Genomic DNA, 18065 nt, shown 5'->3' with positions numbered 1-18065 from the left:
AACAGATTGCGTTGGTAAGATTCCGAGAGTCAACATATATGTTAAGGTATTTAGGAATTTATTGAAGCTTAGTTTATGCGAGCATATATTTACAAAATATGTATACACATATATATATGCACGTCTGTTTAATACTCAGAGTCGTCTTTAGCATCGTCGCCGTGCATCTCCGGCATCAGCAAATAGTCATCGTCGCCAAAGCGTTTGCCATTCCCAAGCGCTGCATACTGCAGATAGAGACGCTGTTTGCAGAACTCATAGAACTCGATTTCGTTTGTCAGATTCTTGCGCAGAATCTGGCGCGTCTCGTCGCTCACGATGCGCGTGACATTGTTGCGATTGATGCGGGACAAACGCTCCTCACCCACTGCAAAAGCGACGCAAAGTTTAGGAATCCGATCTCAGCATTCAAAATATAACTCAAATGGAGCTTACGATAATAGGCCACCTTGGCGTGCCGAAAATAACGCGGTATATAGTGCTCCAGCACGGTCAGTGTGATGTTTGTATCCTCCCAGGTGCCCACCACGGCGTACTCCGACTCCACAGTGTGCTTGGCCTTCTGCATGGCCACGGGCGAATTGAAGGGCCTGACTCGGGAATGGAGAGATTCAGTGAGAGCTGTAGCTCCGAGCCCTGCCCTGCCTTGACTACTTACATGCACAGCTTCCTGTTCATGCCGCAGAAGAACAGTGTCTGTCGGCGATGATCACCCGCGGGATTCTTCACCTGCATCTGCTCGAAGGTGCAGTGCGGATCGTGATTGCGCACACAGGTGTCCAGGTCCAGGTTGAGGAACTCGTCCGATGGCATTTTGATCGCATCTTCGCCCAGCTTGGCCTTCATGTCGTTGTAGTACCAGCGCGCCCGGACATAGTAATGCCAGCTGATGATGCGCTCGATGGGATCTCGCACCAGATTTATATAGATGGGGCGTGGCATCTGGAAGCGGGTGAAATTGATGTAGGCTATGTGCTGGCTGTAGACGTGCGGCTTGGGCCGTGTCAGCAGATCGCCGATCAGAGTCTTCTGGCCCTCCTTGGGCAGCATAATGGTCTCCCTGACGCTGCCCTTGTTGCGCGCGTGCACAAAGCCGTTGATCTTGCCCAGGCGACGCATCAGCTCCATTAGCGACTGGCTGCCCACTTTGGGCACGCGATTGAAGAAGACAAAGTCCGCCTCCGCCTTTTTGGTGTTGTTCAGCGCATCTGCTGCCAAATTAAATCCAGCCTCATCATCATCATCATTAGCTTCATCATCGTATAAATCATCGTCATCGTCATTCCTTGGCATCGCCAGCTGCCTGTCGTGCCCGGCCTTGTGCAGATGATTATGCGATGTATGCGCTATGCGATGATTGTCCAGTTCATCGTGCATCATCTCGCGCGAGTGGCCATTGCGGCCATGTAGCTGGAGTAGGTTTTGTTTTTTTTTTTTTTGTTAAAGATCTAAGCTGTATGTAGATCCCATGCCCAGTTCCAGTTTCAAGCAACACACTAAACAGTTAGAAGAGTTTTGAGAGTTTTGAAAGGGCCCAGGCTGGCCGAAAGTTAGAGTAGATTTTATTCTTGAAATCTTATGCGCTAATTGTTCGAACTCTGCGCCATTTGCTGCACTGCTATAAACTGCTTATTCAGACGCTGCCTGACAAACTGATAGAACTCGATTTCCTGCGTCAGATTGCGACTGAGCAGGGCGCGCGCCTGCTCGCTGAGGGCGGGTCTGAAGGCGTTCCGATTCACATTTTCCATATTGCTCGGCATGGCATAGTAGAGGTCTGTGGCGCCGGCGAAATATCTAGGTATATATGCCTCCAGCACACGGAGCGTTGTATTCGTATCCTCCCAGGTGCCCACCACGGCGTAGTGCTGCTCCACATTCCGCTTGGCCTGCTGCATGGCCGACCGGGAGTTGAAGGGCCTGCGAACGGGGGGGTTGAGGTGAGCATGGCTGCGCTGCGAGAGCTGCTCGACGAGTTGGGAGTGACTCGAAGCCGTATGATGTTTAAGGAATGGAATTTAGCACTATTCTCCTTTTCCGAATCGAGTAAATATTTTGATATTTCTTATATTCATATGACAACATGTGAGTAATCTATTTCATCTACTCCTTATTTTTTTCAGTTTATATGATTAAAACAATAATTTTTTAGTATAATTTGTTACCTAAATTATCTAAAAAATCTTCAAGGTAAATACCTTGATAAATACACTAAATCTTAAAAAAAAAAATAAATAAATAAAAAAAGAAAAATGTTTAAAAACTAAATTTCTTTTTTTTTTTCTCAATTATTTAGTCTTTTAATATTTAACATTGATTTATATTTCACAAAAAATCTTTAAAACCCGTTATGACAATATATATAATAATATATACATTATAACATATGTATATGTATTATATATTAATTTCACAAGTACTATATTAAAATTTTCTCAAGTAATAATTATAATTATACAATTGGTATCATCCATAGCTTATTCAGTAAGATCAAAGATTTCTCAACTAACATACATATCATTTTCTCTACACAACTAAATATAAAAAAATTCTAATATTCTAATATGATAATATTGATCATCTAAAATATCAATTATCCAAAGCTTGTATATCAAGATCAAAGAGTGTCATTTACAAAGTTTTCTCTAATCAACCCAAGTGCAATTTCACATTCCTTATATCAAGTTTCTCTAATCAACCCAAGTGCAATTTCACATTCCTTATATCAATCAGACTTTTGTCACCCAAAACTGATCGAGCATGCCTCCTGCCAATATTCGCTCATCTACTCACATGCAGAGCTTCGCCTGTTGGCCACAGAAGAACAGGGTTTGTCTTCTATGATCGTCCAAGTGCTCCATATCCAGCTGCTCGTACACACACTCCGGATCGTGTGTGAGAAGACAGCGATTGAAATCCTTTTTGAGCCACTGCAATGATGGCACTTTGAACTTGCTGCCAAAGGTGTTGACACGATCGGCCAGATACCAGGGCGCGCGCGCGTAGTAGAACCAGCTGACCAGCCTCTCGATCGGATCCCGCACAAGATTTATATAGATGGGCCAGGGGTGTCCGAACTCGGTGAAGTTGAGAAAGGCCATGTGCTTGGTATACGAATTGGCAGTGCTGCAATTGAGTATCTCGGCCTCTAATAGATGGCGTGCAAAGCCGGTATCCATGAGTATCGTTTCGTATAGCTGTTTCGGATCGCGACGCGCCTGGAAATTGTTGCGCTGGGCCAACAGCTTCAGCAGCGCCATCAGCTTCTGGCTGCCCGCCTTTGGCACTCGATTGAAGAATAGTGTATCCAGTTGAGCTCGCGGCGTGTTGTTCACCTGGGCAGAGCTGGTCAGGTGTTGTAGCTGCCGGATTGCGAAAAATGGCAATGCAGTGGTCCAAGTGTTGTTGTTGTTGTTGTCACAATCACACACAAACGAATACGGGACACAGGAGAGACGAGTGGGTAGCACAACAAGTACATAAGTAAATGGAACACACATACATATTTAGGCAGAGATGGAGGCTATAAGCGGATTTCAATTGAAGCAACAGGCACAGTTGGGCTGTGGGGCAATAGGCAACCTGTATTATGCATCAGACTCGGGGCAACACGCAACAGGCATCTGGGCACACTCTCTGTTTTATTTTTGTATCTTTTTATTTGCCTATAAACCCATCGGCGTCAGCGACGCAATTTGCGCAACTGACACTTGGCTAAATGAAAATCCTAGTCGTGGACTTACCTTTTACGCGTTTACGTTTCATAATTATTAATCGAATTTCTATCATTTCTATGATGCAACTGGCGCATCTGGCACTAACTCAATCAAAATTTAATTGCAAAAAAAAAAACGACTAAAATAACTGCGCTAACAAAAATTCCAAGACTGAGTCAAAGTGTTGTTGTTGTGTTAGTGTAAGGAGGAGAGAGACAGACAGGGAGAGAGAGAAAGAGATAGAGCAGAGTAAGAGTCACAGCCTGAGCAGGAGAGCGAGCGCTAAGGACTAACTAAAGTTCTAATTTATTGTATATATGTGTATATGTATGTGTGGGTGCAAGTGTATGTGTGGTATGTGTATGCGTGTATGACAAAGACAGAGAGAGAGAGAGAGTGGGAGAGAGAGAGCGAGAGCAGGCGAACGAGAGCGATTGCTATGGCATACGATGAGCAACCCATACGATGAGCGAGACGGCAAGAGAGCGCGCGAGAGTGAGAGGCAAACAGCAGGCAAAAGTACGCACATTGTAATAAATATCAAACACCAAGGAGCCAGAGCAGAGCTACCTTTTGAGAATGTTTTGGATGGTTTCGCTGAAGTCGATTTCGATTTATTTTTATGGCCAACCAAAATGCAAATATGTTGACGACAAATGTATGGCAATGCGAATCATAAAACACATATATATATGTATGGGTATATATATGCATATAGAAAAAATTGATAGCTTACCTGACCGGTGCTCTTCAGATATTGATAGGTGCCATGGAGCGTATTGATATCATCGTGTTCTGCAAGAGAAAGAAGAATAAATTAGAGGAGCATATCTTGAAGGCATTTATAGTGCTGCAGGAGGAGTGAGAATGGAGAGAGGGAGAGTCAGAGTGAGAGTTAAAGAGAGAGAGAGAGAGTGAAACAGTGCCATGGCATTCATGTTAGTGAACTCTCATCAGGCTCTTCTTGCATATTGTAATAAGATCGCTTTTAATAGGGAAATTGAAACCAGATCTCTACTCTTTGATCTGCCGCTAGTTACTTTATAATTATTGCTAAAGTAAAATGTTTTCTATATTAGTTGAGCTATATATATTTTACCACTGGAGTCTTCATTTTTTTCTTAAAATAAAATTTAACTGTATATAGCTCAGCAAATATTTTTAAAATGTACTCAAAATAAATAAATGTACAAAAAATAAATAAGCGAATACTAAAATTTTATAGTCAGAAGAGCAAGCACAAAAAAAAAAAAAAAAAAAAAAAAAAAAAAAAAAAAATTGTAAAAATTTTTAGATAAATATATGGAATATATCGAATATAAGAAATTAACTTATTATATAAATAACAAAATGCTCCTAATTTTTGGCTATTTTTATATTTATTATATTTACATATTTATTACTTAATAATATATCATAAATTATTTTATTTATTTTTATCAACTTTAATTAAGTAACATAAAGTTAAAGACTGTTCCAATCGTGTCAAGCTAAATTAAACTACATACATATAACTATCAGCAATTGCTATTGATCAAACCGCAGACCTTTCAATTTCCTCAGCACACATCAATTAACTTTCAACACTCACTGTCAATTTATTACAATTATTAGCTCATATTTCTGCATTGACCTCAAACGCTCACCGAGGGCAGAGCCTAGCTCCGCCCCTTGCGAGATGTCCGCCAATACTTTTACTTTTTTTATTTGCTCCTCAAAAGTGTTTATGCAATATTTGCGATGGGAAGAGCACTCGATTGGCAAGTGGAGCTGGCTGAAGAGACGGCCAGAAATATTAAGCGAAGTGAGTGCAGTTAAATATGCAAACTCATGAAGATTCCTTTCACTTTCGCAACGAACTGCAGTTGGCAGGATGATCTACCCTATCGGGGCATATCAGATCCCGTCTAGTGAAAAGCCTTATTAGCCATTGCACATTGCTGCGAGCTACGCCGAGTGTTGCAAGGGCAATTAAAATTTTAATGGCCACGCATATGTCAGGCGTTGGACGAGGGGCGTGGGTAGAGGCATTCAAGAGACATAGTCAGAGAGGCAGACAGAGACACTCTTTGTGTGTTAAGCGCTTGCAATCGCACACTAAACGACGGCAATTCAGCATTTGGACAGGCGGAAAACATCTTGATTATTTATATAGTTTTTACTTCAGCTCGTAAGAGAAGTGCCTGCGGGAAGTGGTTTTCAGTGGTGTGGGTAGCTCGCACCACTTTCGTTTTGCGCGCACAGCATTTCATAATTTGGCCTGGATGAACAAGGAAGCTGGCCTCCCGTTCGAGTCGAACACATGTCCAACAATGCCCATAAACCAGATTCGATATGTGTGTTTGCCTGGTCTGGTTTTGGTCATTGGTTTTTGGTCTGGTCAGTTTCACTGAATGATCTCAATGAAAGTCCCCAGGCGGTACATAACGTGTTTGCAGCCAAGCCCAGCCAAGTCACTGAACCAAAGTGAAATACATTTTGTGGTCTGGCCAGGCCACAGTGAAGCCTTTTTGCTTCGCGCGTTGTTTTACTTCTCATTTTATTTTTCTGGCACTTTTTGTGCGGTCTTGAAATTGGGTTACATGCATGTGCATGTGCACATAGCCGTATGCAGTTGCAGTTGCAGCTTGCAGCTTGCAGTTTGCATTAGCTACACCCTCTCAGTTACTCGACAATTGCTCAAATCCAGTTTATTTTTTTTTTTCCTACTTCTTCTTCTGTTCTGGCTGTTATTGCAGTTAGCTCCGGCTATTGGCCATTTGCGCATTCATTGAAGGTGAACCACATTACAAGTGTTAGGAGCGAGAAGGCACAGAAAGAGACATGTAATGAGATTATTTGCCCACTCAATAGCTAGACACAATATATATATTATATATGTATAGATTGGCACCGTAGAATCACAAATGACGAAACAATTAAAGTCGATTGCAATTGAAGTGTTTTAAAGTTTTTCTAATCTATATTTAGATTTTTATTTTGCACTTTTCTTTGACCAAATGGGTAAACGTTTAAGGAAAATAAAAAAATAATAATAATAATACAAAAACTAAATAAAAAATAAAAAAATGAACTAAATTGCTAAAATTTTGCATATATTTAAGCTAAATAGTTTTTGAAAAATTTAAATTAAATAATATATATATATATATTTTTTTTAAAATTTTTTTTTTTTTTGAAATTAAAGTCTAGCTCCATTTAAATTGCTACAAAGTTCTTTTAAAATTTGTTTTTATTTTTTTCCCGTTTTTAGAAACTATTAAACTAATTAAACGATATTGCATATATAAAAAATCTAAATATTTATAAAAACTTTTCTTAAGGTTCAGCAAATTTATTTTTTATATTTTTTATTCCCACTTTTACATAAAGTTGATCAATTTTAAACATAGAATATCTAATAATCTGTACAAAAATACAAATTAAATAACAATAATTTTCCTTTTCCATACAATTCAAGTCTTTTTGCTTTCATTTCAGCCTAACTCAGTGTAGTAGCAGCTACTTGGCTCAGCCCCTTGTTTGCAGCTATTATTTGTTGTTTTGGTCTTTTCAGTTTGAACAGCTTTTAACTATAGTCTTGCCTAGCCCAAAGGCCAACTGGCTGGTTAAGTGTCTATCGTGTGCTCCAATTGGAAATAAAGTTTCTGGCGGCTTAGGCCAAACCGCATTTAACTGGTTTTTGCATGCAATTTTATTTGGTAGCTGCTATGGGTAGTTTGCTTGTAATATTTGCTTATTAAATTAATTAAATAACAAAGTTTGCAGTGGGAAGTGTTTGTAAGCACTTGAAGAATTGAAATGTAAGGAAAACTTATTTACATGGTAAAAGTTGAAATAGCAAGAAAAATAACAAAATAAATAAATAAATAAAATTAAAAATAATAGTATTTCATTATAATATAATAAAACTGTTTGAGTTATGAAAGTGTTTGTAGTTTTTTTTAACTAGATTTTTTCTTTATGTTTGTACTAGTAAAGATTGATCTCTTTTATTTAAAAAAATGCTGAAATTACGCCGTTCTTTTCAACATTTTTCTATAAAATTTTTAACGTCTAAATCTAATCAATAGCTTAATCAGCTGTTAAAAGGAAGCAATTGTTTATATTAACACTCTCGCCTACTCACTCTATATTATCTAGATTTTGACTACAAAGAATTGTTATCAACCATATAAAATATATGTTTATATATTAACGGCAGTAATCTCTTCAATCAAATCTCACACTTTAGCGCCATTTTTCAGCTTTAAGAACGAGCTGCCAGCTACCTGCTAACTGTGTTAACATGCTCATCAGAGCTGAAATAAGCCGCAAGTCAACAAGATAAGGAATACACACACACACACACAACATAACGTTTTACCTTGTTTGTTAATTAGCCCAAGTCAAGTTCAATGCGGATGCCATAAAATACATATATAAGAAGAAAAAGATTAAGACTGTATATATAAAAAAAAAAAAAAACAACAGCTGAACACCTGAAGGTGTCATCGGCTTGACTCGTGTGAGTATTTCGAGTGCACTCGCATTTGTTTTTCAAAGTCGTGCGAGTCAATTATATGAAATATTTATGAATGAATAAACGAATGCTTGGCTTAGGCTAAGAGGCTGCAATTGCTGAAGATAACAAAATATGTTATCCACGTCAAGCGAAGGTTTTTCTCTCTTGTTTTGGCCATTAGCCATTTCTCATTGGCTTTGGGCCTAAACAGACAATTTGTAACTGTCGTCTGAGCTCACAATTGACGCGTGCGCAGTCGCAGACAACAACAACAACAACCACAAAAGCAATAACAATAACTGCTAGCGAGTCACAAGCATAACCGTGGACTCCACAGCAGCTGCGCAGCGGCAACCCACAACTGGCTGAATATCTTCGTATTGGAGCGCATCTGCAGACAAAGCGACGTCAGAGTCATCATTGTGATCACATGACTGCTGCACAGTGGTACTAGCATGGTGCATACTTGCTACAAATTTAGGCATATATTCATGAATTTTAACTGCTTGAAACTAGCAAAATGGAATTCATAAATTTGAAATCATTTTATAATCAATAAGTAATAATTATTAAATACTTAATAAATTATGTAATAAAAAAAGTTAAAAAAAAAAATAAAATAAAATGAATAAATAACACAACATAATTAAATAAACAGAACTTATATAAATAAATAATTAAAAAAAAAAATACTTTTATAAATAAATTAAAAAATAAAAAATAAATTAATAATTAATAAAAACATACAAAAAAATTTAAAAAAATAAATTAAAAATATTATTGAAAAAATATATAAAATAAAACTAAATGAGGGAAATATTGATACATGACTAAAGAAATATATTAACAATAGAGCAATAGAAAAATGAATAATAATAATTTAAAAATACACTAATTAATCAAGGCAAAAATAAATTATAAACCAAATAAAATAAATAAACAATAAAAAAATTAATGAATGATAAATTATTTAAGTCAAAATAATATATAAGTAGTTATACAAATTTATTTATTTCTTAATTATTTGATAAGTAAAAATCGAATGATTGATAAGTCATCTTTTTATAAATAAAAGAAATGAAAATTATTATTTTTAAATTAATAAATAATAATTCGGATATATTTTCAATAATCTCTGCCATCTCTCACTCCACTGTGCTTAATTCACTTGGCTTTTATGGCTAGCCATCAGCGCACTTTGCCGTGAAGCAGCCGTGTCGCATTATCCCCGCCATCAATCCCCCTTCCTGCCAGTGCATCTATCCACGTATGAATTTGTCCGCTAGGTTTTTGGCATACTATCGTCTCGACTCTCGGATTTCGCCAGTGGCAGCTGCCGCGGTAAGCAGCTCTGACTAATTTGCAAGTGGAATTGCAGGCCTAGACGAACTCGCGCTTCCGGCATTGGAATTAGGGTTTTGCATGCGGAAAGTTTGATTTGATTTCAAATGAACGTATTCCGCTGCAGCTGCACTCGCAGTAGCAACAGCTCGCAGTAATAATAGAGTTATTAGCTAGTGAGCTGATTGGACTTAAGTATGGGCCTTTACTGCCAAGATTCTAATGATAGGCCCAATTGTGCTATAGCACCAGCAACTCTTTAAGGTATACAAACAGCGACATGGTGCCCGGCTCAACTGGGCCACGCTGTTCAAGTGGCGTTCGTGACGCCTCAAGCTAACACTTTCGGGCACCGAGTGCAAAGAACAGTGTCAAGTGGCACTCAAATTACTTTGTGTAGTTTCAATTGGCATGTGAAATTTGATCTAGTTGTATGTTTCTGATATGGGCTGACCAAATGCCAGCAATTGAGTAAGAAATTTGAATAAAAAAAAGAGTCGATAAGTTATATAGTATTATTTTTTTAATTTGGAAAATATTACCAATTATTATTTTTTATTATTATGAAAGAATATAATATTCAAATGATTGCGTCAACTTTTCCGACAGCACTTTATTGAATTTTCATGACTCGCTTAAATAAGTGATATCTATAATAACATAATAGCTCGCACATTGGTCTGAGCTCTTGAAAATTTGAACGAATTGACATTGCCTTAGAATAAATTATGGAACAATGTCAAATGGAACGACCGCGGCGCTTAATTGAGGAGCTCTCATTGCAAAGAGAGCAGAGTCAAGTCGACAAATCGAGGCAGAACCTTGCTCTGCTCGACTTAAGTCATACTAGAAACTGAGCAACTGAGCTGCAATCAATATCATTTTATATCCCTTATTATTATTTATAGCTAGTATATAATGCATTATGATAAGTATTATAGAATAGTGTGTTTATTATTTTTGTTATCTTAAGTAACCACTGAAATATTAAAAATTTTATTTGTAATTGTAGCGGAGACTTTAGACTTTAGACTTTAGAGACTTTTAATGTTGAACTTGGATGAAATGCAATTTTTTAAAAGTTTTAGGAGGAAAATAAATGAAAACCATTCATCAAAATATAGAATTAGCTATATGTGCTCATAAATATGGGATATGGAATATGGAATATGGAAAATGGAATATGGAATATGGAATATGGAATATGGAATATGGAATATGGAATATGGAATATGGAATATGGAATATGGGATATGGGATATGGAATATGGAATATGGAATATGGAATATGGAATATGGAATATGGAATATGGAATATGGAATTTGGAATATGGAATATGGAATATGGAATATGGAATATGGGTTATGAAATATGGAATATGGGATATGGAATATGGAATACGGTATATGGAATATGGGATATGGGATATGAGATGTCGACAATGGAATATGAAATATGAAACAGTTGTGCTCTTTACTCCTATTAGGTAGGGAGGGAAACCACGATAAGAGACATGAACTACATAACTATAAGAGAAGTACTTAAAGCCACCATGATCAGTAAAATAGAAAATGTTGCAACTCAGACATCGCACTACAGAAGAGATCAATCAAATGACCCTTCGTTCGATAGATCACTGTGGCTGAAACAGTCTAGCTTGTTTATGCTATATATAAATATAAAATACTTTGCTCACAGTTATTTGAATTACTATTTTTAATAGCAATATATATATATTAATTATTTTTATTTTGTTTAATAATGCTAAACAATAGCTGTTATCTAATTATTGCTTATTTATTTGCAGTCAAATTTAAGCTCTTCTATACAAATTTCTGCCTAATAATAGAAATAAAATTTAAAATTGAAAGCAAATTATTTAAAATATTAAAATAATACAAACAAATTAATTTATTCATCTGGCTTTAAGCATATTCAATATGTATTTAGCTGCAGCATATTCTATGGCATGGCATAATTCACAATTTCCGTAGCTTAAAAACTAAAAGCGCTCTAGCTTATGAATATTTACTAATTGAATTAATAAATATAAAAATATATATGTAGGTACTTATAAATGTTTTAAAAAGCTGCATCATTTATCCAACTATATATGTGTATTCGTTTATGTATTTAGTTTGAAAATAAAATAAACATGTTCGCATGCTTAACGCATGTCAAAAGGTTAAACTGCCATTTGGAAAGCCATGAACTAGACCCCTTTTGGGAAAAACTGTGCGCTGGCATAAGCTAAATAATTCATAAATATACTGGAATATGAAAAATAGATGTATATATGGATTATTGTAAATTGGTGAAGTGCTGCTATGTCTATGTGCTCCGATATATTTATTATGCTTATTTTAATTGAGCTCATCTGTCTGTGTGTTTGTATTTGGGTTTTGTCATAATTTATGCATGTATAAAGAATTGCGCTCTAATTTGGCTTAAAACATTCAACTAATTTATGGTTTGCCAGCGAAATACATTGCAGCATGGAAAGTGTTAACAAAAAGGCATTTTGCCGCTTTGTTTATGGCCTGGGTCAATGTGGTCATTAAAAATCAATTGGGCGTAGCCGCAGCGCTGCGTTTGCGTTCGCTTTGAGCTTCCTGTGCTGGAAGGGCTCATATCCGATAGCTGCAGTTGTAGCTGCATCTGATAGTCGGCATCTGTAACTGTATCTACGCATGTACAATCGAGCGAAAACTTTGACACACTTGAAGCCTTTGGCCGGCCTTGTCTCTAACAACAGCCCCGATGCGTTTTGTATTTAGATTCGTATCTATTTGGCTACTTACTGCCCGCATCATGGCCGCTTATGTGATTGCCAGTTAGTCCCAGGGCCGAGAATTCCGATGGTTGCAGCTTCACCTCCATCTCCTTCAGACGACTGTTTAACTTGTTTGTGTGCATGAACAGAAAGAAGGTGCACGATATGGCCAGCAATGCAATCAGCTCCACGGACCTGCAAAAGCACAGAGAGAGAGAGAGAGAGAGGGAAACAAATTGATGATTGAAACATTGTTAGCCAAAAGGTTAGCCTAAAGCATTCTATTTATAGAAACGTTAAGCTTTTGTAATTTACGCTAAATTGGTTTTTAGCAGCTATTATTTCATTTACACTTCGAATCGCCGTCACACACAGACCGGCGATACTCACACAACTGAAACTCCAACTCCGACTCCGGCTCCTCTCCAAGTGTGCGCTCTTGGCCTTTTGAATGACCCAACGTCGCGCCCACCCCCGCCCCCATAGCGAAAACTACAAAGTATGCGCTGTGACAACATTTAATTAAGTTCTGACAAGCCAAAACAAAGCAGAACAAAACAAAACCCAACAAAACCAAACAGAAAGGCAAAACAAGGGGAGCACTGCAGCAAAAGAAAGCAACTATAAAAATTATACAAGAAATTAACAAACAAAATGGAAGGAGACGGTGCACAACAGCAGAGACGCCACTGTACAGTGGCTGCCAAAAGATTGGCTATAGAGGCAGTCGCTATATGATTGGTAGCACTAGAAATACATCAACTGCCGTTGATAACATTGAGATAAGAAAATATTTGATATTCGATTAGGCATCGTCGTAAGTTTACTGAATGAAACCTTACGTAAGACTTTCTGTATGATTAGCTTTATAAATTGGCAGCACGTAGCTCTGAACTGAAGCCCAGAAATAACGTAATCTCTCAAGTTGTTTTGGTTTGATGCGAATTTTGTTTGCCTATTACGCATATTTGGTGAATCTTTATAAGGCATATTTAATATATCATGTAAAAGCTAACACGCCATAAGTAAAACTCGCGATTGATGTGGATCAACTGAGTATATAAGGAGGGATGCATATATAAATAAAATGAATTATAATAAAATATATGTGTATTTGATTATTTACGTATGATATTTATGTATACATATGAGATGTAAAAACTGATATATAATATCAAATATATTTATTATATTTATTATTTACTTTTAGTGATATTTATATATGTTTATAATATATCATATTTATGCGTAATGAAATTACTTAAGAATTATTAATAATCAGTTTCATTTATAGAAATAATTTTTATTTATGGAAAACCTCTTGCAAATATTTTATCTCTTGCTGAATCCATCTTTATATATTATATATTTCTATGCTTCTTTTTTTTTTTTATTCAAAGTACTTGAAAAAAAAAAACTTTTAAGGCAATGAACCAAATGGTTGGTTGCGGCTCATGCCATAGGGGCTAAACTGGTCGCCGCAGACCGGAAGAAGCTTCTAGTTGGCCTCTATATTATTTCTTTTTTTTTTTTTTTTTGTTTTACAAATTTTTTTTTCTTTATTTTGTATTACGTCTGTATACTTTTTTGAAACATTTTTCGCTGCTTATTTTGTTTTGCTATTTTATATATTCTCCATTCTGTTGGGTTGATAACAAAACAAAGCTAACAAAGCAAGAGCGAAAATAAACCAAGTCGAAATTGCAATGCAAACTGTTTTCTTTGGGCAACTTTTTTAATGCAGCTGTCGAGGAATCACAAAAGAAACAAAAAATAGAAAAAATTAAAAGCAAAATATTTTTTACTGTTTGCTTTTGTTGGCATAAATCTACCGGCAGATAGCAGCAGCAGCAGCAGCAGCAGCAGCAGCAGCAGCAGGAGTAGGAACAGCAGCAACAGAAAATAAAATAAGCAAAGGTAAAGAAAAACGCTGGAACAACTAGTATCAAAATAATAATGACAATAAATGCGGCTATAGGAAAAAGGAAAATGGAGGGGAAAAAAATAGAAAGAAAAGAAAATGCTAGGCAGAGTTTTGTGAAGTTTTGTCTACCGACTATTGTTGTTGTTATTGTTGTTGTTGGGGCAGTTGCTGACTTAGTTTTCATCAGGTGCAAAAAGTAATTTATTTCAAATGACTGCACTGGCCGCCACTGAGCCGAGGTTGAAAGTGGAGCCAGCACACAGCTTGGAGCAGCTTTGGTAAGTGGTAAGTGTAGAGCCGAAGCCGAACGCCTGCTCCAAATCACAGAGCTAGAAGCGAAAGGCTGACTTTCATGTGGCCAGACGACAGTCGGACAGTCTGGCAGTCTGGCAGTCTGGCATTCAGCAAGGCAGTCAAATGAAATGTATCTGACGGATACACCGTCACCGACATGGCCAAAAGGCGTTTTAACTTTTTGGCCACCTGCTGTGCGCACTTAGCTTTAGTTCTGGTCGTGGGTGTTTATTTCATTAGCCGAGCATACTACAGTCGATGCCGAAACTTTGCGTACCAAAAAACATTTTACTTATGTATGCCACTGAGTGAATGTTTTGTTTGACGACAATGCAAGCCACCAATTCACTCCCTCTCTCCCTCTCTCTCCCACACTCGCTCTCTCTCTCTCTCTCTCTCTGCGCCAACTTATAGTTAAAGTTGACACTAAAGTGCGCCGCAAATCCCACTTAAGAGCTGCTTCTCAGATGTCAGCCACGCCCGCACGCCTCCCAACCGCCCGCAGCAACTTTAACTTGTTCTGTTCAGCATTTTTGTTCTTCTGTTCTTTTTTCTTCTCCCTCGTTTGTTCAGAAATTTATTGACATTTTGTTTTTGCTTCGCGCCCCCAAAGGGCCGCATGGCGTGTAAATGCCGAAAGTTATGTGATTATTAAAATAATTTTACGTGACTGCGTCGATTTCATTTTCGGACATCGCAGTCAACACATTGTGCCGACTCCAACTCGAATTTTCGGATTCTGTGTGGATTCCAGTTTCAGTTTGAGTTTCCAACTGCCAACTGCCAACCGGCCAACCGGCCAACGGGCCAACTGGCCAACTGGTGACGGCCAACTGGTGACTGCAGTTCGTTTGCTGCCACGTACCACATGTGCCTGCCATTAGGGACCTACACTTGGTTCGTTAGCGTTTTTTGTGTATGCCTGCGAGACGAGCTCTATTTCTGTTTCTATTTCTATTTCTATTCCTACTTCTCTTTCCATTTTCTGTGCATTTGTGTGTGTTAGGGATCGTGGGAGCAGGGCATGGCGTTGTTAACTATACCACTGCGAAAAACTAAATGCACAACTCGAGGCGAAACGTAGGACAATAATTATGCGTTAATATCAGACAAAAATCTAAAGAAATAAATAACAATATGTATAATAATTATAAATCAAAAATATTTTCTTTAATATTCTGCTGGGTCTAAGGTGGCTTTTAAATATAAATACTTTTAGTTAAAAATATTAAAAGAATCAAAAATAAAATATATATATTTTTACTAATTACTCAATATTTGTAGGCATTATTTGCGCAAATTTAATTTTTTATACCCTGAACCCATTTTCAATGGGAAATCAGGGTATAATGGTTTTGTTGAAATGTATGTAACAGGGAGAAGGAGGCGTGGCAGACCCCACAAAGTATATATATTCTTGATCAGGGTGACGAGCTGAGTTGATTTGGCCCTGTCCGTCTGTCTGTCCGTCTGTCCGTCTGTCCGTCTGTCCGTATGTATGAACGCGTCGATTTCAGAAGATATAAGAGCTAGAGACTTCAAATTTTTTTTAAAATGTCCGTAATTACAGCGCGCATATCAAGTTTATCATTAAAATTCGATAACTCATCCCGATCTTTTTTTATCGATAAAAAACCTTATCGAAAACCAGTTATAAAATTATATCTTCTACACCTTTATTGCTAGAGTCTCCAAATTTTTAATGTATGCTTATATGCAATTTATACAATTTCGGTTTTTGTTAAAATTTACCCCCCACCCTTAAATTCACCCCCTCACCCTCACTTTTGTAAAAAGCGTATTTCAAATACTAGAGACTTGTGCTTTGGCAATTACATGCATATCCATGTTATAATCATAATCTGAAAGTTTCATGAAGATCGTACGTCCATAAAAAAAGTTATTAAACAATTAAGTTCTCATAGTAAGCGCACACTGCAGCCCATGCGTGTTTATGCGTGGGTGCTTGTGTGTGTATGTGTTTGTGTATGTGTGTGTGTATGTGTTTGTGTATGTGTGTGTGTATGTGTATGTGTGTGTGTATGCGTTTGTGTATGTATGCGTATGTGTGTGTGTGTATGTGTGTCTGTATGCGTGTGTGTATATGTATGCCTGTGTGTGTGTGTGTGCGTGTTTCTTGTGTAAGCTGAAAGACGCGAAAAATTATTGAAATATCTATTGCTCCAAGGGTTCAGGGGATCTCGTAGTCGAGCAGTCTCGACTAGAGCTTTCTTACTTGTTTTTTAATTAATATTATATTCAATCACTCTTAGTAGTTTTTAAAAGAAATATTTGAATGAATTTGCATTCAAAATAAGCATGAACAAAAATTTACGAAATATCAAACATTTCGAAAGTTCAAAGTTTTTTAAAATTATATTTTAAACAATTTTTCTTAAACAAAAATAAAAATATAATTATAATTATAAAATTTAACAATATATATTTTTAAAGATTTTATATAGAATTAAATTTGTTAAAATTATATTAATTTATTTTATTACTATTGTCTTACATTATTCGAACAAAATTGTATTTTGCTAATATGTATAAAACAATTTCATTTTTTTTTTATTTATTTAAATTTTTTTAAATATTTCTATGGCTCCGTATCGCCAACTTCTAACAAAATGAACTCAATTAAAAATGTTTCCTATCAAATGATTGTAACTGTAACTGAAACAGTTTCCTTAAGTGATCCGCAATCAATTTAAGTGAATCGAATGGCAAATTTATTTAGAAATCATGCCAAGAACCAGCTCGTGAGTCGATAGCTTGCAAATCAGTTCCCCTCATCTCCTACCCTCCCCACCCCCTCGCACTGATTGCGCTGCATACAACACTGAAATGGCGCACGCCTTTCACTTCCAGTGTTGCCTAAGTGAACGAAAGAAATAATAGAAAAAAAATCGAGAAAAAGAAAAAACTAAGCAAATGGCAACAGCAACAGCAGCAGCAGCAGCAGCAGCAGCAGCAACAGTTGCCGCATGCAAATTGCTCGCCATTTCCGTTCATTGTCGTTTATACGTAAGCACAACTGCATCATAAGTAATTTAATTAAATGATGGTAAATTTTCCAACTAATCAAACTGCAAAACTGCACAAACGGCAGTCAACAAATTGTGGCACGTTGGCCATTAGAAACGATACACACACACACACACACACATACACACATACAACTCAACTAGTTTGTTGCAGTTCATGTGTGCAGCCCGGCGCAACGATAATTCCCGTAAATTGACAAAAATTTATAAGTCATTTCTTGATTTGAGCATTTGCTCAAGCATTTTGCGCAATCTTTATTGACCCAAATGGAGATGCCACACGCAGCGTGTGGCTTTACTTTCAGCATCGACTTAAGCCTCTGCTGAATCTGCTGCATCGCCTCTGCACTTGCATCAGCTTCAGCTTCAGCTTCGATTTCAACTGTAGCATCAATAAATATTGACATTAGCCACGGCTTTAGTTTCTGTTTCGACTTTTCAGTTTGGCTTTAGCTTTTGCTTTAG

The 18065-nt window shown here is 37.0% G+C and overlaps 1 protein-coding gene across 4 annotated transcripts in view; it reads right to left on the bottom strand.

The window, feature by feature from the left end:
- LOC149269297 (uronyl 2-sulfotransferase homolog pip-like) overlaps window positions 1–18065 on the bottom strand; it is a 54798-nt gene that overhangs the window by 10247 nt on the left and 26486 nt on the right. For 2 of the 4 annotated variants that reach the window (XM_089468368.1, XM_089468371.1), the window contains exons 2-3: window positions 12364–12530; window positions 4453–4511 (exon numbers count right to left, since the gene is read on the bottom strand). In XM_089468368.1, the coding sequence (XP_089324494.1) occupies window positions 4453–4511; window positions 12364–12530 (226 nt within the window). Of the gene's footprint in view, window positions 1–37; window positions 368–435; window positions 591–658; window positions 1411–1434; window positions 1921–2793; window positions 3363–4452; window positions 4512–12363; window positions 12531–18065 lie in introns of those variants that run through there. The other 2 variants (XM_089468367.1, XM_089468370.1) reach the window with 2 other exon arrangements.

Source organism: Drosophila arizonae, chromosome 4 (genome assembly GCF_054131065.1).
Source record: "Drosophila arizonae isolate 15081-1271.41 chromosome 4, UAZ_ARI_1.0, whole genome shotgun sequence".
NCBI classification, from domain to species: domain Eukaryota; kingdom Metazoa; phylum Arthropoda; class Insecta; order Diptera; family Drosophilidae; genus Drosophila; species Drosophila arizonae.
The sequence above is the reverse complement of the archived record's forward strand: the minus strand, read 5'-3'. Positions and strand labels throughout refer to the sequence as shown.